Source organism: Sciurus carolinensis, chromosome 13 (genome assembly GCF_902686445.1).
Source record: "Sciurus carolinensis chromosome 13, mSciCar1.2, whole genome shotgun sequence".
NCBI lineage: Eukaryota > Metazoa > Chordata > Mammalia > Rodentia > Sciuridae > Sciurus > Sciurus carolinensis.
Window position 1 is genome coordinate 16,424,146 of NC_062225.1, and position 27,500 is coordinate 16,451,645.

The 27,500-nt window shown below is 49.9% G+C and overlaps 1 protein-coding gene across 3 annotated transcripts in view; it reads right to left on the reverse strand.

The window, feature by feature from the left end:
• Positions 1 to 3,529: 3,529 nt before the first annotated feature.
• The window catches only part of Sh3rf3 (SH3 domain containing ring finger 3), a 347,565-nt gene continuing 323,594 nt past the window's right edge, over positions 3,530 to 27,500 (reverse strand). The window contains exons 9-11 of one of the 3 annotated variants that reach the window (XR_007104739.1): positions 14,741 to 15,075; positions 7,705 to 7,772; positions 6,550 to 6,625 (exon numbers count right to left, since the gene is read on the reverse strand). Coding sequence is in view for 2 of the 3 variants with exons in the window: in XM_047523201.1 (XP_047379157.1) it covers positions 6,457 to 6,625; positions 14,741 to 15,075 (504 nt within the window). In the remaining variant the exon portion in view is untranslated. Of the gene's footprint in view, positions 6,626 to 7,704; positions 7,773 to 14,740; positions 15,076 to 27,500 lie in introns of all 3 variants that reach the window. The other 2 variants (XM_047523201.1, XM_047523203.1) reach the window with 2 other exon arrangements.

Below are 27,500 nucleotides of genomic sequence, written 5' to 3' on the forward strand. Positions count from 1 at the left end.
TAACACTCTTCATCCCTGTGGTTTGGGTGAGGCTGATACCTCAGACACCATCAATCAGTGTAAAACTGAACACTGTTCATAATGGCTGAGTCAGGGAGGCCAACCTGAGTCCAAACTCACTCTGCAAGAGTCAATGCCAAGATTTTGACTGGGACCATTGACAAAGAGCAGTTCCATTTCTGCAGGTATAGCTAAGGTGTGAGGATGTCATCTAAACCTGTCAGTAACCATATTGCTGTAATGTGGAGGAGAGTCTGCTGAAAAAGGAGGCACTCTGGAGGGCAGCAAAGCCAAGCGATACTCAAAAATATCACGAGGGACTGTATCTAGCTGTGCCTAAAGCCAAATCCACCTAAGTAAGTGTTTCTTAATGGACTTACTCTCGGCATTTGGGTCAGGACCTTCTTCTCTGTGTAGAAATGTTCTACACATTGCAAGATGTGCAACAACCTCAGTTCTGACTAGCAAAATGCAGGAGTGTCCCAGTCAGTGGGATACCAAAGTCCCCCATTATTTCCACATGTCCAGCTGGCTGACCATGACTTTTCAGTTACTTGAGTCAAGCTCTCTGTTTTACTTATTTCACTTGGTTTTCTGGCATTTCCAAATGAAGGATCCCTGACCAACAACACCCTGCCACCACTTTCTTGGGTGTCTGGGGCTCAACCCAGGTGGTCTTGGTGTAGCCCATCAAAGTACAGGGCTTAGTGGAGGGAGGAATCAAGGGAATGGTGATGGTGTGGCCAACACTTCACCCATGCACATAATGGATGAAGAGTTGTCCATTGCAAGTCCCAGAGAAGACAGGTGTCAGCGTAGTGCAGCCAGTCCCTGACTTTGGGGACAACATCCAGAGCAGCATCAGGGCCCCAGCAGCTCCCAGGATCCTGATGTGTCCTTTGTGGTCAGTTGGATGTGCTCTTCTTTGAGAAGTTAAGGGAACCATCTGGAAGGATACCATGACATAGCAATGAGAAGAGGACTCAACAGAGTTCAAATCTGTGAGATCCTGACAAGAGCCACAGAGATGGTGCCTGGGTCTGAGGCCAGGGTCAGAACTAGCTTGGGGAGAGTACTTGGGCCTCGGCTGCTCTCTCTGAGCGCACAACTTTCATGAGAGATGCGGTGTTCCACCATGACAGGTCTCACGGGGAAGACAGCCTTTCCGCCCTCCTTCCTTTTCTGGTCAGGTGTAAGCTGAGTGGGCGGTTCCCCTGGCATTTCCGGCCAACTCTGCTGTCCCTCTGCTGCCACTCTGGGATTCTGTTCCAGTATCCCCATTGAAAATTGAAAAGATCATAGTGGGAAATGCATCTATGCTCCCACCCTCCTCCTCAACCAGCCCCCAGCACGGGAGGCTGGCCAACCGTAAGCTGAATCATCGTAAGTCAGGGACCATCTGCAGCCTCCCCTGCCTCTATTTGAAAAGCCTCTACCCTTCCTGCAGTCCTCTGAGAGGAACACTGAGGAGTCCTCAGCCAAGAAGCTTGGCTGCCTCTCCTGAGAGTCCTCAGGAGACTCTTGGCCTCTCTTGTCACCAGGATGACCCCGTGTTGTCCCTGCGCTGCAGTGGGGGCTCTCACCCTGCAGCGCACGGTGATGAAGGTCACATGAAGGGCTGGGCTATGAAGTGTCCCCACTGGGAAGACCCCAAGTGTTCCCACGTTCAGGCATACACCCTGTCAGGGTCAGTCAGAGCTCACAAAATTCACAGGAACTGAACCTTGACTGGAGGCCCAGTCCACTGTGGATGATACGAAACGTCTCTGCTACTCAGGCTGAAGCATTGAGCTGCCTTCCCTAACACTTTCCTCTGGTTGTTAAATTAGAAAAAGCAAATTAGTCCTGTCTGCTCAGTGTGCATGGATTCAGATGAGCAGGGTATGTGATTTGAATGTAAAATGGCCCCAGGCCCTAAGGGGTTGCTGCATCATCTCTGCCTGCCAGATGGACCCCAGTGGCTGCCATGTGTCCTTTCCAGACGAATTGTGATGGGCACTGCCTCCATTCACCTCTTCCCACACTCACGTGCTTCATGTTATAGTCATGTGTCACTTAATGTTTAAATATATTCTGAGAAACATGTGAGGTGATTTCATTATTGTGCAAACATCAGAGTCACACAGACCTAGATGGTGTAGCCAATCACTTAACATGGCATCTCGATGCCAAAAATAAATATGGTAAACGTGACCTGTATGAGCTGCTGCCAGCTTCACACAGCTTACTACCTCAAAGTAATTTTTTTATAAGTAATAAAAAGTATAGTACAAGAAATACACAAACCAGTAATAGTCGGGTACTATCATTATCAAATATGCTGTCTCCTGTGTAGTTTTGTGTGCTCTACTTACATATGACTGGCAGCACAGCAGGTGTTTACACCAGCATCACCACAAATGTGAGTTGGCTTCCTAAGCCTTGATGAAGGCTAAGACAGCAGCAGGTGATAGCAATTTTCCAGCTCCATTATAATCTGTGGGGCCATGATCATATGTGTGGTCTGTTGTTGATTGACATATCACTATGTGGCACATGGGTGTAGTTCTACAGAGCACCACCGGTTGGCACCCTGATTTGGAGGTGGACAGGTCAACTTGGCGTTGGATAAATAGACTGGAGTTTGAGATAGTGACTCCGTGAGTTCTGTGACTGGGGCCAGTTCATTTAATCTCTTCTGACCTTGATTCCTCATCTAGCCATGAAGCTGAGTGCCTCCCACAGAGGCACAGCATGCGTCTCTACTGCTCCATCCTCTCCAGCTCCTACCCAGCTGTTCAAAATTCTATACAAGTTCACTTAAGTTTTACGGAAAGGTAAAATGGTTCTTTGCCGAGCCTCTTTCTAGTTCAAGTGAATATAGGTGGGGGCACATCTCAGCTAAGAGGGCAATTAGAACCTGTTTCAAGAAACACGCTGTCCTTGGCACGCTTCAGGCTGGTAGGCCAGCCCGCCGTCAGTCAGACCAACTTGGGACAGATCCCCATTTCAAGAGGCCCTTCCTGTGGGTGGGATTCAATGTACCCCTATCCTGCTCTTCAGAGAACATGTTATGGGTACCCCAAAGGTCAGAGAGCAAAATCAGGGCCAGCAGTAGACTCATCTGAGTCTATACCAGGCACTTCTGGTTGATAGGGACTTAAATAACTATGGGAAAGGAGAGAGGTTGAATCCCCCATAGAAAGTTCTCCTTCCCTTCCAGGCAAATGAGCCCTGGAGCAGAACTAGAGGTCCCCTCTCTTGACCAGCCTGGCTTCTGTGGCTCACTTCTGCCTGCCAGCTAGTGGGCCCTCGGCTTGTGCTGGGTATGCTTCCTGTTCAGTGACACTGCTGGCCATGACTGTCCGGTCTCCTCGATGGCCCAGCACCTGATACCCACAGATCAGGTGTCTCCCATGCAGGAACGTGAGAGGCCACGTGTGCAAGCCATGGACATGCAGAGCGCCGCCCCAGTTCTGCTCCCCCAGGGCCTCCCCGCCTCTGCCCCGGCCCCACCGTCTCCCCCATCCAGACACAGGCCTTTCCATGTTCATTTTTATTTAAAGACTCAGAAACACAGGCATCATAGTTTGTCACTACTGTCAATTCTCCCAAAATCACACGCTGACATGGTGTATAACAGAAACACTATGTGTGCGTGTGTGTGTGTGTGTGTGTGTGCATGTGTGTGTGTGAACTGTGCAAAGTACAAAAGGTGTCCCAGTTGGTTGACTGAGCTGGTTTCAGGGTGTCCAACCTGGCATTTAGGACTGCTGCCCACCATCCTGTCTCCCTCCTTCACCCGCTTGGCCGTCTGGGGACCAGGCTGTCCTATCTCCTAGGTGTCTGCTGACCTCGCTCAGGCAAGGCTGTGGACCCTAATGTGCTCCTCAAAGAAAATCACCTTGGCTGCCAAATGCCACCGCACAGCTAGAAGTGGACATCGTGGGCCAGGATGGAATATGAGGGTTCTGGACAAGGTGCTGGTTTCATCTTGGTCGCGGAAATGTGTGTCCTGGGAGGCAAGAAGGCCTGAAGGGATGGCTACTTCTGCTCCTGCATTGTCAAGAAGCTGAAGGGCTTGGAGATGTGGAAGACACTCGGACGACACATGGGGGCTGGTGGCGTGTTCCCCTCACTCTCTGCCAGCCCAGTGCCCACTCCAGGAGCCACACCTGAGGGCAAACCTGGAGCTGGCTGGGCCCGTAGCATCATTCTCCTTCCCAAGGTGGTTCCAATACTCACCCCTGACTCTGCCATGAAAGAGGCCAGCCACTGTCATCCAAGGACACCTCGACACTGGCCCCAGGTCTCTATCATGAGGTGGGGGTGCTCGGCTGGGTGGGCTGACTCCCACTCACCATCACTAAATTGTGGAGCACATTCCCACTATGAGCACCATGTGGGCAGAGCCGGAGAGGAAAGTGAGCCCGAGTTAGTTATTGTTGCTTGGTAGCTGCCCTCTAACAAAACAAGAGAAAAAGAAGACTTTTTATTACCTGGAGATTCAAGCTAGTTCTGGTTCCACTGGAGAATGTGTCTCACCTAGGGTGTTGATCTCTTTGGTGACAGCATGGATTTAACACGCACAGGAATTTTTGTGCATGGTGGGCAACTAATTTGGCAATGATGGTGACTAGATCCTTTCTGGTTGTCACGAACCCGGCACAAAGGCCTCCTTACATTTAAACTAGATTTTCTCTTTGCTTCAGAACAAATTTCTTGAGTTCGTTAAGTCTATTATCATCAGGAAGGAGGGAAAGAGCCATTTTCTAAATGGGTTTCCTCTAGTGTGGCGGCCACCTGGCAGTTACACATAACCAAGTCCTGTCCCCAGATAGGAACTCTGAAAATAAGTGGTCTCCATTTCAAAGGCTTCATGCCAAGCAAGAGAATGCATTTCTGGAATGTGCTCCATCCCTGAAAACCAGTGACAAAGTTCACTAACTAAGGCTAATTATTCAGCCTAATGTGTAAGGCTGAGTGGTTTTTGTAGAGAGAAGGGTTATGCATTGCAACTTTGAGATGATAAAAATATATTCCTGAGGAAAGTCTCAAGGACACAACTGTCTTGCAACAGGATTCCTCAGGTCACTTTTCTTGGAAAGGAGCCGTTTCACTAGGGAATACGGATCTGTTGAGGCCACCCAGGGGGAGGTCCCAGGGTAAAGCCACTCCTCCTCCTAGTCTCTTCGCACTCCTGTCCCTGCAGTGTACAGCACTGCATCACACTCCTGTTCTCACTTATCTCTGGTCTCTAGCAGATGAGCTTTGCAAGGCCTGATATGGGAAGAGTTATTTATTTTTCAAAAAGGAGAAGGAAAAAACAAAAGCATTTGCAAGGTGGTGATCTGAACTGCACATTTGATAACAAAAAATCATGTTTTGAGAATGCTAATTACAGTCATTCTCTTAGAAGGAATTAAAAAAAGCATCTGCCTTCCTAGGCTGGGGTCAACCCGCATGTTCTTTCGCCGCCACACAAAAGGGCAATTAGAGTAGCCCTCCTCGACACATTTCCAGTCCTTGAATAATAATCATCCCTGTCTAGACAGAGCCTGGGGTTTTGGTAAGGATTTAAAGAAATTGGCTGTTTCCCACTGCCTTCAACCACCTCGGTGGACTCGCTCTCATCCCAGGGCACACTGGCCAGCACTCTGATGTTAAGGACAGGGGTTTCTCAGCGTGCTCCAAAATTCATATGGTAAATATAAAAACCCTGCCCTTTGATGTCGCCTCAGACATTTTTTCTTTCAAGCTCACCCAAGTCATTACTAGTTTTACAAAAAGGCAGCACCAGATGTATGAAAAATAGGCAATGTCTGACCTATTAGAAATATATAAAGTCTAACGGCTGTACGTTAAAAAGATGTAGGAAAGAAGCAACGCAGAGGACAGCAGCGTGAAACAAAGGGTGTAGCTTGCGATCCTGGCAGGAGACAAAGCCACAGGGATTCCGTTCCAGTGCCCAGCGGGAGCCACGTGGGCCTTCAGGGACTCTCAGAGTCTCAGGTGAGGCCCCCTGAGCCCTGAATGCCCTTGAGGGGTCAGGTGGCAGGTGACTGAGGTATAGAGAGGGGTGACGCCCAGGACAGCTAGGAAGGACATTTCCCAGTGCTCTTGGCCCCAGCCCACCTACCCAGCCCCGGTGGCCTCCTGCAGCTCCCAAACTTGCATAGGTGGCGAATAACGCTGTGGCCCAGCCGAGGGCCTGGCTGGATGTGCCCACGTGGGCATCTTCTCTTACAGTCCACTCACAGGGCACAGGTATTTCCTCCCACAGCCTGGAGTGTGCTCTCAGTTGGGCTTTCAGGTGAAGGCATGACCTCCACACCTTCAGACCCCACCCTGATCCAGGTGTCCCTGCCAGGTGCCCGGGAGAGGACCTGGGACACTGGGCTGCTGCGGCTCCCTCTGCTCCTGGGCGGAGCTTCCTGGGGCGCCACCCCCTGGTCAGTGGCGCGGGAGCCGCGGTCCTCAGAAGCTCTCCACGAAGCTGCCCGGGAAGAGGCCTGTGCGGCCATTCCGCTGCAGGGTCCCCTTGTACCAGCCGTCCTCCCGCTTCTTGTGCACGAAGACAATATCACCTTCTTTCAACTCTATCTCCGCCTCGCTCTGGGGTGGGTAGGAGACCACCACGCGGTACCTGAGGGACAAATGGCACAGTGGGTGAGCCTGGCAGACGGGCCTGCCAGCCAAACCAAGCCCAGGGCCCTCCTTTTCCTCGTCCTCTCCTCAGGGCAAATCTTGCAGTTTGGGACTACTCTTTCCAACTTATAAATGCCTAGTTAACCTTTGTTTTTATTTTTTCCCAGATTATTTTCCATTTAAAAAAACTTTTAAAGAAATTTCCCTTTATGTTCTCTTGGACACAGATCAGGACTAGCTGGAATGTTCCTTCTTGTTTGTCCCAGCAGCACCTGCCCACCTCACACCCTCCCTCTGCCTGACCTGTAGAACCGCCACTGTGCCTTCCAGGGAGAGTGGGTGGGGCTGGGGAAGTTCAGAGCCCTTGGCTTTGTCCTCAGTCCCCGTTTGTTCAGGCTTTGTGACTCAGGCTAATGTCCTCACCTGTTCCAGTGTTGGTTTCTCTGTCTAAAAAGCAGGGCCCCTTACTTGTGCCACTGTCAGGTGGTTGTGGCCCATATGATGTGTAAAAGGTGCTTTGAAGATTGTTTTGTTCCAATGGTCATGTTTCTAAATGTGCTTCAAAATCATAACATCATATTGCCTTAGTGCTTCACCTGGCTAAGGCCATGTCACCAACATCAACCAGACCCCATTTTCCCCACATCTGATTTCTATAAGAACTGGGCCCCTCTCTGAGGCCTCCGAGGTCAACATGATATAAAATGGAACCAGAGATAGACGCCTTCTCTCTGTGGCCTCTGCCTGCTGGGCACTGGGATGGCTGGCTGGCTGTGGATGGAGCTCTGACCAGACGCAGCCCTGTAGCCTCTCTGGGCTAGGGTAGATGCTCCCCAGATGTGAGACCAGGGTCTGACCCTCTAGCCCGTACCTCGACAAGGACCTAGAGTCTCAGTGTCTGCACAAGCTACAGCCCGGACAGACTCTCCCCTTCACTAAACTCCAGCCAGGCTCCTTGGAGCCCTCTTCTCTATTAGGTCTCATCTTGGTCTATAAAGTCTTGGACAAACACTGACAGCTTCTAACAGCTCAAGACTGAGGTACTAGTAGGGTTCTACCTCTTCTTAAAGTACCTACCTTAGAAACCACAAGGTACCAAGGTGTTGTTCCAGCAACACCTGAGGACAGGGCCCCAGACTCAGTCTCTGTGGGAAGATGGGAATCCAACTTTACGCCAGTTACCAACCCAGCTGGGTTTCACAGGGACCGACACCCGCTTCCTCTCTATGTAAACGTTCACTTCTTCGACACTCCTGAGCCCTTACCCCTCCCTATCCCTCATGTTTCCCTTGACAGTGTTCAGTCACTTATATATGATTCAGAGTTCAGTTCATGGTCAATTCTTTTCCCTATTGCAAAAGTATATCATATTGCTGCTTAAAGTTTGTCCAAGGAGGAGGAGAAGGCTGAAGGGCAGCCATGTTCCCCTGGGGACCAGCCTGCTTCTAAAGTATTGCCAAGGAAATACAAGTGCCAGGGGAAACCCCCTTGTCCCCTCTGGCAAGCTGGGCCTCTGGTGAATAAGGAAGCTTTGCAGGAGCGTATGTGCCTGGCATCTGGCTGGGCCTCTGCACCCTCTACACTTCGGGCAGGTACCAGTTGTGCAGCAAGAGCTGGAAGAACGCTGCCTCCAGAGGAGACTGGGGCGCTGGGTCCTCTGGTCCAAAACCCAAACACTGAAGGCCTGGGTTTTGTGGCAGCCAGGATATGGCTGTTCTCTCTCAGGGAAACTCCTACCTGAAAGTTACTGTAGCTGTCATTTTGCCAAGGTGACACTGAGTCAGTCAGCAGAGCCCAGGCCTGGCAAGGAGAAGGTGCTCCGTACCCATGTCACCCTAACAGGACACACATCTCCAAGGACACTGGGGTCACATACCAAGGATGCTCTAGATGGCCTTCCTCTAGGCCCTCCTGGCCCTGGGGATTGTCCATACTGGCCCTCCTGCTTTACACCCGTTCGATGGCTTGTCCCATTCAGCATCATTCATAAGAAGGGCAACACGCAGATTGGGCGCTCCTCAGTTAAGAGCGCTCCACCACTTCCCATCTCTCAGGGGAGAAGCGCAACTGAGGAAGGGCTTCTGTGTCTGACCGTGCTCCGCGGTGTGCAGCTCAGCGTCTTCCTAGCTCAGCTTTCCTGCCCTGGCTACTGCACTGGCTGTTACCTCTGCCTGCTGTGCTTTTCCCTGTCACGGCCAAGCCCGCTCGCCCTGCTCAGAGTGCTCACTGCCTTCTACAGGCCCCTCTGTTTAGCTGTGTCCTTACTTATTTTCTGTCTGTCAGTCACCCTGGCAGCAAGCCCCTTGGTGGTAGCACCTGCTGCCTGCTGCATCCTGCACCTGGAACAGAAGCGCTGGAAGCAACTACCTAGTAAATAGCTGTGGAGGACACGCAGGAGTGGAGGCCGCAGGCCCTGTGTGGAACTGGAGGACGGAAAGTTTGAGCCCCCGGGAGGGGCCTTATCAGCTGCCAACGAACCACCCCCTGCGTGGATCCTCTCTCCCTCTCTTTCTCAGAAAGCCATGCGCTTGTTCCTCAGCTGTCAGTTGGCCCGTTGGCCCCTCCTGTGGGCAGTGGCAGGTAACAGGAGTAGAAGATTGCAGGGGGGCCTCTCAGGGAGAGTGCGACCACAGACCGCCAACAGTCCAGCAGGCTGCCAGCAGCTACGCCCCCATCCCCACTCCAGCACTGACTTCTGTCCTCAGGTCCGCAATGCTCTCTGGGACCTGCCCCTCCTGCCTTGCCCTGGGCCCTCCTCCTGAACCTGGACCCGGCTGTCCTGCACACAGGGAGCCTCTGAATCCCGGGTGGAGTTATAAAGACGAGGCACCACACCTGACTCTCCCAGGCCTCCTGGCTCCAGGGTCTCTTATCTTCCATTTTCTTCTGAAAAGTACTCATGATCCCCTAGGTAACATGCTGGTTTCTGACAGTTGGCATCTGTGCTGGGTAGACCTCAGAAGCCCAGGACTGACTTTAAGGTTTCATCCCCTGAAATTCTCAGCCTCAACCAGGAGCACATGAGGAGGCCAGCCCTGTTGTCCCCTCCCAGCCTGGCAGTGCTGGGACCAAGGTCCTGGTCTGTGGGCTGGGTGGCAGTGTTGGGAGGTAGGTGATTCCTTTATCTTTCACTTCCTGGCCAGCCAGCTATGAGGCCTGTTCCCTGGGGCCTGCCTCTTCCTCCCTGCCACAGCCACACAACGGGTCCTGAAAGAGACCTATCTCATCTGATATTGCAGGCATCTGACTGTCTTGGGTCCTTGGTGCTCAGTATCTGGAGCCTCTGGCCTGGTATATTCTGTTCTTAGAGAAGCTGGGATCTTATAAAACAAAATAAAAGAGCCCCTAAGCCAGCAAGTGTGGCTCGTGGACTTCAGGAGCCACTGGGTCAGATTCCTAGGTCCCTCCTGGACCTACTTGCTAAGAATCTGGGGGAAATGGGGCTAAGAAACAGATTTTAAACAAGCGCTAGGACAAAATATGTGCATGCTAGTGCCTGAGAATCAAAGTGCTGAGAGCAAACAGTCCGGAAGGAAGATTCAATCCCTTCCCAGCCCAACCTGCCCACAGGGCACCTGTCTGGCTTGGCCTGAGAAGCCACGGTGGGGGGAAGCTGGTGGTGTCACTGGGCTCCGTGCTGTTGGGCACAGACAAAAGAGACCTAGGCCCAGCCCCAGGTTGCTTATAGCCTGTAGCACACGGCCCCAACTTGCTTCAGACAGGCGAAAGCAGGAGGCAGGGAGGCAGGGGGCTCCCAAGGCAGACGTGGTGGGGTGAGTGCTGCTATTCCAGAGGCAGCGGGCTAGGCAGGCTCCAGGTCCCAGAGCTGAGTCAGACTGGCCAACTCCATGTGCCTTGGGATGGCTGCAGGTGCAGCTGGACTGGACCAGTTTCCATGGCTGTCTGAGGGCAAGCCAGATGCTGGTTCTCTGGAGAGTGGAGGAGGAGAGGAAGCAGGGTGCCTCCCCGCCTCCTCCCAGCCCAGTGTCTCTGGGAGGACAGATGGCCACTGGGACACAGCCAGCATTCTATGAAATCAGACAGCATGCACACAAATCTCCCGCCCCTCAGCTTGGAGGCTGCATGTGTCCACCAGGACTGGGCCGTCCTACCTGTGGCTTCCTGCCATCCTCTACTTCCTCTCTGAACACCTGATCCTTCTCTCTCTTCCCCAGGGAAAGAAAGGCAAAGGGTGAGATGATTTCTCAGACTCTGAACACAAGTTTTGGCTTTTGCCTCAACTGCCAGATGTGAAACAAACAAGCAACTTTAAAAATGTAATTTGTTAGAAAGAAGTAATTTGGTGCTTCTGAGCAATTCAATGATTTAATGAGCCCAGATGGATGTGAGCTGAATTTATATGAGACAAGCATTTAACGTTTCTGTCCAGATCATTCCAAGACTCTGAGCTATTCTCCCCGCTGCATGAAAGTAATTGACACTCCCTGTTATAGACACAAAGGGCCATGTAAGCAGTTGAGGATGATAGCTACTCCTATGTCATGAACTTGGCTTCATAAATCAGAGAACGACTGTCCTGCTGAGTATAAATAAGGTTTTGTCAACCACAGCTAATATTCACACTCAAGGTTCAGGGAAGCCAAGTAGACAAAACCAGGAGGAGCTCTTATCCTAGTGAAATCAGCTCCATGTGTGAGTTTGGGGTGTCCAGGCCTCATCTAGTGTCATCTGCTTCCGTCCTTGACAACAGGGATCATAGGGTGGCCCTCCTCATGGCGGCCTTTTCAGATCATTTACTTCAACATGGTTGAGGACAAGGGGGCCCCTGAGCTGGTGGCACTGGGTGATTATAGAATAATGTCCTGTTAGCAAATTAGAAATGACAAAAAAAAAAAAAAAAAAAAGGAATCTATACCCTGAACACTAAAATCTAACATCAACATGTTATGGATGCTCCTCAGCTTATGATGGTGTTACTCCCCAGTAAACCCACCATAAATTGAAACCATCCCAAAAGGAAAGATGGAGGTAGGAGAGTTTCTACCTGACATTCACTGTATTCCAATAATCAGTTCCCCAAGCAACTTCCACATTTGGCTCCTTGAGCACACTGTCCACCAGGAAGGAATATGATCAGGTGCCTGAAGGTTAAGTCCCCTTGGCATGGACTGATAACCAGCCCTTTGGTTTACACAACAGATTTGGGTGTGGCTAAAGCAGGTCTAGTCTGGAGACAGGTATACTCCCCTGAGTGGCTTCCCGTGGGGATCCCTTTGCAGTACCTTTTTTTTTTTTTTTTTCTTTTGATATTGAGGATTGAATTCAGGGGCACTCAACCACTGAGCCACATCCCCAGTCCTTTTTTTGTATTTTATTTAGAGACGGAGTCTCACTGAGCTGCTTGGGACCTTGCTAAGTTGCTGAGGCTGGCTTTGAATTGTGATCCTTCTGCCTCAGTCTCCCGCGCCACTGGGATTACAGGTGTGCACCGCCGCCCTTCGCAGCACTTTTAACTTAAACTTCCTTCCCCTTAGAGCATTGAGAAACCCCCAGTGTCTTCCCAGATCCTCGGGAGAGAAATGGTTGAGACCGCAGTGGGTGGTGGGGGGTGGGGACCTGCATATAGGAGTTTCACAAAAGATGCAAGCTGGGCGCTGCTGTGTCTGGACACCCGCCAGTTCTCAGCACTGCGGGATGGACACCTGGCCGCTGGCTGCCCCATCCTGTCCTCTTGCCACATTCCACCTTCATCATCACACAAGGTCTTGCATGCCTCTGGCCTTCCATGACTATCTGCCATGTCAGTGAGGCCACAGGTCCCTGGCAGACAGGGACTCTTGCAGCTGCATTCTGCTGGCTCCCTCTTCCACAGGCTGCTAAGTGAGCTTCATTCACAAGTCTGCAGGGCCGGATTCCAAGTGCTCCCTGGATTGGAGCTCTCTTAGCCTGAGGAGCCAGCATGTCCATGGTCACAACCTGCCCAGGCTCCATGGACACAAAGTGGCCCATGGCTGCCCAGGTGGAAGTTGAGGGGAGCGTTTCTGGGGTTCATCTGTAATTTGGTGTCAGACCATTATTTTGCAAACACTTCTCTTTAATGGGCTCTGCAGAATGCTTGTGGACGAGGGTACCCAGAGTCTCCAGGTATAATAACCCCCTGATTAGATGGAACATTCTGAGAATGGCAGTGATTCTTTGAATTTGCTAGTTAATCAGAGACTCCCATGATTTTTTAGAACAGAGTCTTTCAAGATTTCTTATTGAAGAGTCTGGAAGTCGTATCTTTGAAGATAGAGTTAGAGGTGTGGGAAGCAGGAACCCAGGGGAGCTACAAGAACAGCTATGAAAGATCTAGAAGCCTGTCTCACAAGTCAACTGACCAACTCTGTGACCTGGGATGAGAGACTGGGACCCACGTTCAGAATTCTCAAGGCAGTGGTGTCTGTCATGGACGGAGGGAGGTTCTGAGAGGGAGGAGCTGCTCCAAGTTGGAGGAGGCAACCTTGGGAAAGGAAGTAGGGCAGAGGATTGTGCATATGTGGGAGTATGTTTGTGTATGTGTTCCAGAGTTTGTGTGAGTGTGTGTTTGCGTAGTGTGTGTGTGTGTGTGTGTGTGGTTTGTATGTACGTTCATATGCTGTGTGGTATGTGTGGTGTGTGTCTATGTTTGGTGTGCTTCTATATTTGTAAATTATGTGTTTGGTATGCATGGGTGTGTGGAGTATGTTTGTAGGTGTGTGGTGTATGCGATATGGCTGTGTGTGAGGTACGTGTAGTGTGTTTGCATGGTGAGTGTGTAATGTGTCATTAGATTATGTTTCCATGGTGTGTGTGGCTGTGTGAACTCTCATTTGACGAACCAGGGACTCACATGGGGAAGGAAAACCCTTCCCTGCACAGCACTGCGGTGTGAGGAGGGAACACAGCTGCACCTGGGGTGGACAGTGTGGTGCTTCTGGACTCTGGAGGGTCTGTCAGGCCTTGACTTGCTCCACACTCCTCTCAAGCTAAAGACATCAAGGTCCCTTTGTAGGACTAGTGAGTATCCTCTGAAGGAGGCTGCTGACCATGAACCCCACAGAGTGAGGCTGTTCAGAGACTGGGCTCTGTGATCAGAAAGCCTTCAGCTGAATCTTTGGTCAAGCCACTAACCATCTGTGTGACCTTGCCTTTCATGAAACCTCAATTCTCTCATCTATAAAAAGGGGGGCTGAATTCATGGGATTGTTAAGGAAGATTAAATGGCATATCACGTATAAGGACTCAGGAAATGCTGGCAGGTACACATGTCAAGCAGGGCCTGACCATCCTGCTGTCCATGGCCAGTCATCCTCCTAACTGTGGAATGTTCTGAGCATCAAAATCAGTTGATGTCAGCTGCTGCTACTGCAGTAGAAGGTTGTGACCATGACTCCATGGTCTCCCTCCTGGGCCTTGCAGGGACACTGGCTCTTCCCGTGCCCCAATCTTGATGCTACCAGAAGCACAGCTCAAAGGCACCACGCAGACATCCATAACTGTGGCTTGTGGCTAACTGTGCTGTCTGGGAGCTAAGAATGTTGCTCATTTTGATATGGTTGAAAAAGAAATCCAAAGCAGATTTTAAAACATAAGAAAGTTGTAGGAAACTTAAATTTCAGCGTCCTTACATAGAGCTTTCTGGAACGGCGGACTGTTTGTGTACATCAGCCTGGGGCAGCCTTCCTACTAAATGGGCAGAGTCGACAAGTTGCCACAAACATTTGTAAGGCCCACAAGGTCTACAATTGTTTAATATCTGGCCCTTGACAGAAAATGTACGCCTTCCTTGGTGTAGATGGAAACTGGTCTAGCTCCCTGCTGGAAGTGGTGGTCTCAGGGGTCAGCAGGTGCTCAGCATAGTGACCACCTTCCTGGGCTGCAGGCACTAGCATGGCTGAGCAGAAGTATTCTAGCAGAAATGCCAGGATTGTTTTCTCAGGAGATGGTTCATGTTTTTATTACTTAAGCAACATTCTAACATGCAGGATCTCAGTGAGGAAAACATCTTCCTGCTCTCCTAATTGGACATATGGTAATCTTAATCCTCAGGGAAACCCCAAATGGGCCTCCACTCCTCAGGGGCCACCCCAAAGCATGGCCACAGATGTTGCAAGCCCATGCTCCTCCTTACCTCTCTCTAGGCAATGGCTTGGGCTCAGGACGGATGGCGGCCATGGAAAGAGATGCTTGCCGGGAAGGGGACAAGGAGAAGTTCAGATCCAAGGAGCCCGCCTTCCTGTGCAGTGGCTCCAGCCCCATGGCCCCCTGCATCTCGCTCTCTATGGGGCAGGAGCCTGCCCTGCCATGGATGGACAGCGAAGACACTTCGGGGCCCATGGCACCCTGGAGTGAGGTGTCCACAGCCACCTGAGAGTCATGGGTTGGAGAGATGGATGGCGGGGAGCGTGACTTCTTCTTAGTGGATGCCCCAGCAAGAAGTTTCAGCAGCCCACTCTTCTTCTCTTTCTAGAGAGACACAAGTTTGAAACCAAGTGGGTTAATGCTCCTAGAGAAGTACAATCCTGTTCGGAACTTTAAAGATTATCTTGTAAAGCTGGTTAGAGAAGGAAAACAAAAGCTGAGCTCGAAGGCTTATTTTGCTTCCTTTCTCAAAACCTGGCAGAAGTATCCCAGACAGACCACGTAGCCCTGGGCAAGTCGGTGCCATTCCCTGGGGAAGTGGCTGCATGTGGGCCATTCTGACACATGAGTGCCCTCCCCCTGCAAGGCCGTGGCCCAGCCTGGAAACTTCTTGGGCTGAGTCAGAGGAACCAGCAGTAGGCTTGATCTGCTTTCTAATATATTTCTGGTGGGGCTTCACACGAAGCCAGGGTCACAGTGGGGCCTGGCTCTTCTAAGAAGAGCCTCCAAAAAGTCCCTGTGTCATGTCTTGTTAAAATCACACAACTTTTAAAGAAAACTGCAGGGCTGTGTAGCCTACCTGAGGGGTTGCTTACTCTGAATTAGGTTTCTTGACATGAGCTCTCTCATCCCCTGAGGATGAGCTAAGGTATGTGTCTGCAACACTACTTCATTTGGAAACCCTGGCAGCATTTTCTATAAACTTTCCTCTGCACAAAATGACTGATAGAGCATACAGGAAACTGAGGTGCGTGTGTGTGTGCGCGCGCGTGTGTGCGCGCGCGTGTACAGGAAACTGAGGTGTGTGTGTATGTATGTGCGCGTGTGTGTGCGCGCACTTTGTATACTCCCAGCAGAGCCTGCATGCTGGGAGGACTGCTTGTCCCTGAGCAGAGGGCAACCCTTGGCGGGCTGCTACCCCTCATACCAACAGCACAGGGAGGGCTGGGGGCCCTGCTCCTGGGTGCACTTGCCCCTGAATTCCCTTGCTGGGAAATTTCCCTGTCATATCTCTTCCCCAGCAGGCAGCTTCCCTGCCTCACGAGAGAGAACTGCTATGGGAGGTGGGGACGCTCAGGTGACAGCTCTCACGTACAATACCGGAGAGCCAGCTGGAAGGATCTGTGCTTACAATCACCAGCCCTGTCTGACGTCCCCCTAGGATGTGCAAACCCCTCTCCTGGCATGGATGACCTTTGTACCCTGCAAATGTCCATCTGCCAGGTGGTGATTACTTGGAAGACATTTCAAATATCGCCCATCAACACTCTAAGAAAACTGCACTGTGTCCCTTCACCGGGGGCTGGGTTCTGTGTGTGTGTGTGTGAGCATGCATGTGTGAGGATGTGAGTGTGTTTGTGCAAGTAGGTTACGTTTTCATCACTGTTACCAAAATAGCTGAGAAACATTTTATTTTAGCTCATGATTTCAGAGGTTCAGTCCCTGGTCCACGACTCTATTGTTTGGGCTGAAGGTGAGGGAGACCATCATGGCAGAGAAGTACTGCAGAAGGGGAGGGAGCCATGGGGAAGAGGAACCCTTCAGGACCCCAGCCTCCTCCAGCCTTGCCCCACCTGCCTACAGTTACCGCCAGTCAGTCCACTCAAACTAGGATGGACTGGTCAGGTCTCGGCTCTCATCATAGGCATTTCACCTCTGACTATTCCTGCATTAACACAGGAGCTTTTGGGGACACCTCATATCCTAACAGCATAACAAAGAGAGAAGTTCCAACACTACCCAGAGGAACTTTTATGTGCAGAAATCTGAAATCATGGTCACTGATCGGATCATAATGGCAACTGAAGAGTCGACTTTGACTAGAGGGCTCACAGGAGTCTGAGGTGGACAAGTGGAAGACTTGCTCTTTCTACTTCCCTCACCAAACGGGTGGGATGCTGCTGCTGGGGAGAGCTAGTGGTGCTGAAGTCTCGAGGGATATGCATAACCTTAAGCGGTAGCCTGTCCCATGGAGCACGATGATCCTTCCTGTGTGCGCTGAGAAGTGTCTCACTGCATACTCGTACCCAGCCTCTGGCTCTCCTGACACCAACGGTCTGGTTGCCTGGATAAAGTGGCTATGGCTGCGCTATTCCCTTCACTGTTAAGTTGCTCCATGTGGCATCTGCAGGTCAGAGTGTCCTGGCTTCACCCTCTGGTCTTGAAGCCCACATGGCCAAAGCCCCTCCCTGTGGTCTCCAAGAGCTGGGCCCTACAGAAAGGTGGTCAGCTGTACCAGATGATGTCATTTAGCTAAAGGTATCTAATCACAATTCAGTGATTTTAAGTGTTGGGCTACTCAGCTTCTGCTCATGGTCTCAATTTAGAAGACTGTCATCGTGAGCAGTTGCTAACAGCACCTGGTCATGGTGGCCTCAGAAGCCCCAGCTGCTTGGAAGAGAGGGACATCCTAAGGTGAGCCCGTCAGCTGCTGCTCCATACCCACGCCCTCCTCACTGGGCCTGAGGCTCACCTGAGCCGGCCTTTCCTCATTGGGGATGGTACTTAGGATGTCTACCTCCATCCTTCCTACCAGCTTCAGTGTTGGCATGGGGCCTGGGACACTGGGACCCCCAGCGGGGCCTGCAGCCCCAAGGCCAATTCCCCTCAGCCTCAGTCTCTTTCAAGAACCTTTCCTGAATGTGTTTCCTCCAGGCCCTGGAGGGAAACTGTTGTGAGAAAAATGGGGAAGAAAATCTTTAGCCATTTGATAAACACGTGTCTATTTGGAGCATTTACCATGCTGGTAGCTTAAGGGGAGATGTAACCCCAAGTCTGTCTCCACAGAAGCCTTTAGGAGAGAGCAGTGTTCCCAGGAACACACTTTGCAAACTGCAGTAAGGAGGGCTGGCAGTTAGGGAGAAGGCCATGCTCAGGCCGGGAAGGGAAGAACTGCAGGACTGGAATCGGGTGGCAGGCTTCCAGGAGGCCTGTCCTGCAGCAGGGTGTCTTAGTGGGGGGGTGATCTTGCTCCCAGGGGACAGGTCCGAAGACATTTTGAGTTATCACATCCAGGGGGCACCTCTAACTTCTAGTGAGCCAGAATGCTCCTAAACATCTTCTAATGCGGGGGGCAGTTCCCACAGCAGTTATCTGGCCCCAAGATATCTGGTCCCAGCCTCTGCCACGTCTGGCTATCCCTGGTCCACAGGAAGAGGACAGGAGCCAGGATGTGTGGAAGGAAGCCAGGCCCGCCTGGGTATATCGCCTGAGTTCACGGCTGGCTCTGAGGATGTGGCCCTCCTCTACTCCTTGCAAGGCAGGAGAGGCCTGGCAGTGGGCACACACTGTGACCCCAGCCTTTTCCTGACCACCTCTGTTTCCTCTCCCCTGAGATGAGAGCAGGCTGCTACTCATGCCTCCCAGGCTCCCCTGGAGAATACAACCTCTGTGTTGCGAATACAGCACAGCAGGGGCTGTGTTCATCCAGGGCCTGCTGCTGTGCCTGGTACACAGCAGGTGCTCGCTACACACCTGATGCCTGAAGAACTGAGCACAGCAGGGAGAGCCCTCATGGTGCCTGAGCAGAGAGCAGACTTAGGGGCAAATGCTCACTCCCAGGGTCCACAGGCCATGAAAGACTCGCTAGTGTGCGCAGGCCAGCTGGGAGGAGGTGAGGCCCTGCCATCTGGCCCTGGGCCACTGAGAGCACTGTGGCACAGTCCAGCCTTAGTGGTGTGTTTTGGAAAGGGGTGGGCAAGCAAATGTGATGGGGAATTTTCCTGTCCCAGATCCCCAGGATTAAGTATGACTGATCATTTTCTTATTTTGACTCAGGCAAATGCTGATATCATGACTGGCAAATCTTCCCCAAAGTGTTAGCCTTCCAGAATGGAATCCTGCTAAGTCTTAGTTACTATGGACGGCTGTGGAATTCCACATGACAGCAGCCATCATGCTTGTGGAATTCAGGGAAGGTGGAGGTGGTCCTTCCAAGCACTGCCTTGGGGTTTGTTCTGCATAACACAGGTAAGACTCAGTTCAGGGACACTTTTCATGTGTCCAGACAGGCTGACAGATCCGTTCTGGGGTCAACACTGCAGGAGATAACTGGCTTCACAGGATGCTCAGAGCTAAGGGTTTGTTTAAAAACGTGGATTTGCTGGAATAGAGGGAATAAATTAGTGACTTCCATAAGCTCAGTAGGATGAAAAATCCGTGTCTCTGTCACATTCTAGGGGTTGCTGCTTTGCCCACAAGTGTTCCCAACACAGCCGTATCTCCATCAAGGCTGACACTTCTCTGTCCTGGGGGCAGATCACTTTCATCCCAATGACCACCTCAACGCCAAGGTCTAATCAGTCCTGCTAGGGGAAACAAACAGTCTCGCCAGGTGTTAGTGGGCTCCAGGGAAGGGACAGGGCAGGGCTGAGGATGGCAGGCAGGGGAGGTGGCCAGAAGCTCCAACTCTCAAGATCTGAAGCTGAAAGCATCCCTCCTTCTCCATTTACACAGAACGCCATCACACAAGCCGTGTACACACACACACACACACACTCACCATTACACATACACATACACTATGAAATCAAGTTATACTTCACTTTCAAACAATCACTATCTGGACTCATATTAAAAAGAGATTTGGGGGCTGGTGGTGTAGATCGGTGGTAAAGCACTTGCCTAGCATGAGAGAGAGGTCCTGGGTTCAATCCTCAGCACTGCAAAACACAAAAAACGAGAAACAAAAAAAAACCCCACAAATTTTGAAGGTGCATATTTGTATTGCATCTTACAGGAAAACTGTAAGGTGTGCACATGGTATAATAATAATGTTATTGGTTATGATTAAGATAGGGGCTTCCCTAAGAACCTTAACAGTTTTATAGAATGGTAGTATAAAAACTTAGCAAAAGGAAAAAGAAATTTTAAACTTAAATGAAGATCTATTGCTAGTCAAAGATCAATCAGAAGTTATGGAAAACTGCATGAAATTATAAAGAGCCAGAGGGAACAAATTTTTAAAGAGTAACATTAACCTTTTTAGGGATACTATTCATTTCATTAAGTTCATTTTGTCTTTATCTTTCTGAAACAGCGTCTCACTAAGTTGCTGAGGCTGTCCTCAAACTTGTGATCCTTCTGTGTCAGCCTCCAGAGTAACTAGAATTACAGATGTGCACCACCACACCCAGCATTTAAAAATGTACTGTATGTATTATACTACATATAAAATATGACATATATACATATTTTTGGAGGTTCTGGCGATCACACCCAGAGCCTCAAGCATGTCCGCAAATGCTCCACCATTGTTCTTCATTCCCGAGTTGCTGTCTTTAATAACCCATTCTAAAGGGGGTGGTTATGGCACTCTCTCAAATAGATTTGTCATCTTAATGCTTTTTTGCATAGGTCAATATTTAAAATCAATTTGCACATTTAGGCACACACCAACTTCTAGACCAGATACATATGGTGGGAAGCAGGTAGAGGTGGACTTGCTTTGCAAAGCTGAGTCCTGCTACACTGGGAGACCCTCAACCTATAGAATGTCAGACCGATTGTACATGTTGATGGGTCCTGTGCTCTTTCCAACACCCAAAGAGAGGCTGAAACCCCTTAACTTTGAGAATAAAGGACTGAACATGATCACACATTTTAATTCTGCTAGAAAAGGCATTTTTGTGAGCTGAGAACTGCAAGTGGCCACAGGTCAAAGATGTTCAGGTCCTGTGCTAACCTTTGGGGACCTGGGAGCATCTGCAGACCATCCCAGGAAGGCACAATCACAGGCCTGGAGGGCTGCTGAGGTCGGCTGCTGGGACCTGCAGGATCAGAAGGAGGCTGGGGAAGTCTTTTAATTTTGTTATATGCTACCAAACAGACACCGTGTTCTCCTTTTGTATCTCCTTTTGTATCTGAAGCCTATGCATGTTTCTTTTTAATTTAAGATGGGAAAATTACAACCTGATGCTTTGAACATGATAACTGATGTGGTGAGCCAGAGGCCAATTCTTGCTCTTGATCAGCATGCAGAGCAGGAGGCCCCCCCTGGAAGGGGCAGCCGGGAGAGGGGCAAGGAGCGTGGTCAGAAGGCGTGGAAGGACCAGAGCGAGCAAAAACAGGTACTGACCTTTGCATGGGATGTGCCCCTGAGGTGAGAAGGCAAGAGGACGGCACACCTTGGTGCCTCGAAGGGTGACCAAGGAACTGCAGTGGAGGTGGAGGAATGGGGACAGGAGGACAGCAGTCCTGTGAGGGACTTGGTGTGGCCATTGGCGATGCTTCTCAGGAGTTGAGCCCACTGAGCAGGGGACAATGGGGCCACTGATGGGGATGGTGGGACAGTCACAGGAGCAGCTGAGAGGGAAGGGGGCATGGAAACAGCATGCTGGGGACGCAGGGACCTGAAGCTGTGTTCCTGGGTGGCAGTCACAAAAACTGGCTGTGCCCATATGGCTGGGGCGACCCTTTATTGTTTCCAGCTTTGCCATTGTGCCAAACCCAGTCCTGGTTCTCACTCTCTAGCAACCTGTTACATAACATCAGTGTCTTGGCCAACTCAGGAGACCATGTTAAGGGAGCAAATGAGTTTAGAAGGAGGCTCAAATATTTCTTAATGCCACCTCAATCAACAGGAAGGACAGGTGGCAGAGGGCAGAGGCCTGCGGGAAGCCCTGGTGCAGAGAAAGGGGCACCTTTTATTCTTCAATACCTATGAGAATGACCCCAGCTGCTCAGGGAGACAGGAACATGGGCAGCAGCCTGGTGCCCAGGAACTGGCAAGACAGAAAGTGCCCGAGGCTTTAAGAAGCTCTGAGGTATTCCAAAGAGAAAAACAAGGGGCAAGAGAAACACCGTGTCCTTATCTCTGTTGAGTCTGGCTCCAAGGCAGCAAGTTATACTTGGAAGCTTTTTGATTATTATTTTATGTTTGGAAATCTTCCCATCAGAGATGGGGAAAGGGCAATTAAAAGCTATGCCCTGCTAAAATTTTAATGAAGAAAGGGCACAGCTCTGGTTCTGCTTGAAAACATAGTTCCTGGAAGAGCAGAGAAGGGCTTATAACAATATAAATATACAATACATTCTCAGAGAGGGCAGAGGGATAGAAGATCTATAATGAATAAAGAGGAAGAAGTTAACAAGCTAATTAAAAGAGACAGAAAAATTGTGCACTGAGCTATTGAGTATTTTAAACATTAAAACACATCTTTAAAAATACTGCCCTGGCACCGAGTGTGGTGGTGCATGCCTATGATTCCAGTGGCTCGGGAGGCTGAGGCAGGAGGATCATAAGTTCAAAGCCAACCTCAGCAAAAGTGAGGTGCTAAGCAACTCAGTGAGACCCTGTCTCTAAATAAAATACAAAACAGGGCTGGGGATGTGGCTCAGTGGTCGAGTGCTCCTGAGTTCAATCCCTGGTACCAAAAAATAAATAAATAAAAATATTTCCCTGGCAAAAAACAGAAGATAGAGGGGCATGGGGGACAGCAGATAGTGACAACCTGACTGTGCTTTCTCCATCTATTTCTAGTGGAAAAGCTGCTATCGGTTGGCTTTTCTTGCTTTTATCAGAGGTAAAGTCTTTGCTGGCACCCTCTGCCTGTGGCTCTGCACTGGACACTTTGAACAGGGAGGGAGAGAGGATGAAATGGAAAGGAGGTACTTGTCCTTCACAGCAGAGCCACGCACATTGCTGTAGGAACAACAGACAGACTCAGAACTGGGGTGAAGAACAGAAGGAACACTGAGCTCCCCTCATCTGGGTCGCAACGCCTGGGAGTGGGTCTGGATGATCAGTCAAGGCCAACGAGATGTGAAAGAGCCCTGAGGCGAGGAGACATCTCCCTGAGGAACTTCGAGAAGATGAACACCTGCATCCCTTTGCTCTGTGAGCAGCACAGGATACTGTGCCAGCTCGGAAGACAGATGGAGCTGGGCATCCCTGTCATTTATTAGTTGGCCAATCTTGAACAAATTACTTATCTGTTCTTAGCCTAAACTCCCTCACATGTAAAATGGACTACACAAATACCTAAATATTAAGAATTATATAGGAAGCTTTCTTGAGAGCTTCCTAGAAGCCAGATGCTATTCCAACTCTTACTCATACATTAGCTCATTTTATTCTAAAACAAACAAACAAACAAAACCTACAGAACAAAAGGTGGCTCTGAGATGGTAAACAACAGATACAGGGTAATCAACTAGAAAGTTGCACAATCTGGACTTAAACTCAGGACTTGTTGAGTCCAATGTTAAACTATGGTTCTGTTGTGTTATCCTGAGAACTAAATAAGACAATGCATAAGTCCCAGGATGGTACTGTCATTTTGTGTTGCGATGACAAAACACACAAGGCTGGGAAATGTATAAAGAAAAGATGTTTACTTAGCTCTCAGTTTGGGGTGTGGAAAGATCAGCTGGCCCTATCAGATAGATCTGCCTCACCACATGACTGATGGCATTATGTTGAAAGTATGTGTCAGAGGGAGAAATCATGTGCCAAGATAGAAAGCAAGGGAAATCCAGGGGCCAGGCTTGCTCTTTTTTATGATTGATCTCATGGGAATTAACTAGGGTCCCTCAAAAATTCTACTGATTCCTTCTGAAAGCAGCATCCTCAATGACCTAATCATTTTCCTCTAGACCCCACCTCTTAAGGATCCCATTGATTCAACATTGTTACAATGGGACCACATTTCCAGCCCACTGAGCCTTTTGGGGGGACACGCTCAACTCATATCCAGATGGTAGCAGGCATTCAGCAAATGGATGACAACCTTCTAATGTTCTCTTCAGATTTTCTCATAAGTCAGTTAATGGATGAGCACTGAGGTGTTTACTCAGATGATTCCAAAACTAGTAGTGGTTCTGTGCTGATGTAAAAGCAGGCTGGCCAGTTACTCACCAACCCATGCCGTGGGCAAGCACCTCCCTTTCCCGGCCTGCTTCAGGAGAGCATTCTGAGAGTAGCTTTCTCAACGAGGTAGGCAGCTACCGAGCCATGTGTGCACATGCCAACGTGCCTGGTGCACAGTCCACTCTCAAGACAGGGTGGTTGGGACTTAGGTGGGAGGCGAAGCCCACCAGAGCTCTTCACCCATGCATCTGGCACCTCAGTCAGCACTCATCGCTCATTTCTGGTTAGTCCAAGCCTTATCAAAGAAATTGCAGTATGTCTAGTTTAGCTTATGAAATTTTAATTTTATCTTCCTTAACTTTTTTGTGGTCCTGGGATTGAAGTCCAGTGTCTCAAACATCCTTTGCCCCAGGATATATAATTTAATCACATGTAAGGGTGATGCAAATAGGACTGAATCCTATTTTGTCTATGATCTTCTGGAATGTTCTCTGAGTCCCCAAAACAGCCCAGTAGGGACCAATTACTGAAAATGTCTCCAAAGCTCCAAACCTGAAGTGACACACCAGTCTCTGACCTACAGGCAGGGACACTGCAAAGCAGGGCCACAGTTAACATGTTGTCTTTCCATATTTTGTTCAAACTCAGTTTGTGGGCAGAAACACTGGGTGCGCCTTCCAGATGTCAGCTGCCATGGAGATTCAGTGACAACACAATGCCTGGAGGCTTGAGACACCAGGTGCACCCAATGGCTGGGCCCTTACCCAAGGAACTGGCATCTGCAGGGCCCTGGCATTCCTGTCACCTTCCCACTGGGAATTCTGGGGGTTTCCTGTATTAGGGCATCTCCTTCTGCCTTTCTGAGCAGCTAAGGGTTCTTCTGCCTGCACTGGGGTGGACGCTCCTCAGAACCCCCGGCCCTCTGACCTGTTGGCTTGCCCCTGCCTGAAGCCACACACAGGCTTGGTTCTTCAATTCTGATCTCCATGTCCTCCCACAGGTACAGGCCTGCTTCACCCCCCTTCTCCTTAACAGAGGACAAAGCCTGAAGGCCCCCAGGATGTGGGGTCCAAGCCTCCACAGCCAGCAAAAATATCTGAGTAACAGCTGTTGCAAGCTCCCACTGGGATGCTCCTTCATCCAAGTAGGAAGTGATTCTGATGTCCACTTCCTTTGTGACCTTGGTTCTGGGATCTCATACAACAGGGTATAAAACATACAATATTTAGACCTTTAAGTTAAGCTGGGCTGTCAAAGACCAAGGAATCCTAGTCTTTCTAACAAACTCTGAAGAGATCCTGGGCTGTCTATTAGTCTCTAAGAGGTGATGGTGAAGATATTGTCTCTGAGTAATCACAAGCCTTGGGCGACCCTGCGGGATTGCCAAGTTGGGAGTGGTATGGATACACGGCTTTCAGCAGATTCTCAAGGCAGTTCACAATGCTTCTCTGACATTAAGAAACTGGTTGTTTAATTCGTTTGAAAAATGAGGGGACTAAGCATCTGGTCCACTGCAGAGCTCTGTGTGGGCAGGCCTGCGCTGCCCGGGCTAGGACGCCGAGGGCAGCTGGAAAGCAGGACCCCCGGGAGAACAAACACAACAGAATGTGTTTTTCCACTTCATTAAAAAACTAAGACAGGGGAACTGTAATCAATAAGTATTAAATACTCTACTTGAACTCAAAGAAACTGACAGACACAGAGCTAAGAGAGAAGCTTAGATAACATGACAAATTGCATTTTCTAAATATACAATACTGTCTCCTCCCCCACTCACCTCCTTACTCAGTACTTTGGTGCTCCACTGGCTAAGAGTGCCAGGAAGGACTCTGTGACTGCCTCATGGATACAGCCCAGTGGAAACAGCTTTAGGACTCAGGTGAGTCTAGAGCAGCCATGCGTTCCCTCTCAGAACCCAGCCACCATGCTGTGAGGAAGCCCAGACTTGCCCAATGGGAGGCCGGTGCAGGTGAGGTTGCAGACAACAGCCAGTATCAACTGCCAAACACACAAGCGAACGAACATGTCTCCAATGGCCCCCATCCCTGCCTGCAAATCATCCTCAACCTTCAAGCCCTCTCAGCTGAGGCCTGGACATGATGGAATAGAGAAAGTCACCCTGCCATTCCTGCCTGAACGCTAGAACCCACAGAAACCACGAGCACAATGAAGTGATTGAAGTTTTAAACACTGAAAGGATTGGGGTGATTTGTTTTGCAGCAAAATGAGGGGACTAACTGCAGCAGATTTCATTTTCAACTTCCATGAGATTCCCCAGTGCCAGATGACACTTGTATAGTAAGATGATCAGTATCGTTGACTTTAAGTATGAAGATCTTATGTATAAGCTTCAGACTCTGTCTGTCTCTTTCACACACACAGCATTTTGAAGAGTGCTGGGGGTTGAAACCAGGGGCACTCTACCATTGAGCTATACTCCTGGCCTTTTTTATTTTGAGACAGTGTCTCACTAAGTTGCTGAGGCTGGCCTCAAACTTGCTATCCTCCTGCTTCAGCCTCCAGAGTCACTGGGATGACAGGCATGTGCCACCACCATCCCCACCTACACACTGCATTTTTAATGAACAGATGTGAGACAGGCACATGAAAGCACATCCCAACAGACTCTTTTGGGGAAAAGTTTACAGAAATATTGGAAACATGTATAATTGAAGTCACACAGGCATCCAAATAATAGATGAGAAGCACTCTTCAAGGAAAGATGCCAAGACTTGAACTTCAGTACGTTTCTACTAGAAACACGAAGATGGCTAGATAACCTCATGCAATCAAACCAAACAGCAGGGTCATAAAAACCAACAAGATAACATTTCACGCTGACGGGGTAGTTCGAAACTAGAAGGTCTCGTCTCGAGTTTAAAACATAACTGGGAATTGAGGTGGAAGGATTTTACTCAAAGGACACATATTTCAGACAGCCAGGGAATCCAAACCATGCAAGTTTGAATGTATGAAAGAGACAGCCAGACAGCTTTATGGGAACAGAGAGAGGGAGGACAGAAAATACAGCAATGGAAGTGTGCGACTTAATAAGGCCACTAGGTCATAAAAAACATTTAAATGGCTTGCCCCAGAAGCCGCCTCTGATCAGCTGCTGCCTCCTGTGGAGCCCAGAGCCCTTGGCGGCTCCTTCCTCCCTGTGGTGAATGACACACTTAGGGGACCTTCTCCTCAGGGTCTCAGCCTTGTGATCATTCTAGTCATATTTCAGTATCAACATGATGGCTGAAGGGGCAGAGTGTGCAGGAACCAGACAGCAGGGGGAGGGTTTCCTCTGTGTAGCTCCCCAACAAGGAGATGGGGAGCAGCTACTGTCTGAGTTTGTATCCCCTCAAAATTCATGTGTAATCCTAACCACCAGTGCAATGGTGTGGGAAGTGATTAGGTTACGAGGGCAAGATCACATGACCAGGATTAGTGTCCTTCATAAAGAGACCCCATGGAGTCTGGTTGCTCCTGCCACCATGTGAAGACACAGCTAGAAGGTACCAACTAAGCCAGGAACAGGCCCCTCCCTGGACTTGGAGTCTGCTGATCTTGCATTTGCAGCCTTCAGAACTGTGGGCAATTGATTTCTGCTGGTTATAAGTCATCTAGTCAATGGTATTTTGTTATAACAGCTCTAAGGGACTAGGACAGGGGACATAAGGCTAATCACTTTAATTAGGAAGACTCTGTTCTCCTCTTAGGGATTCAGGAT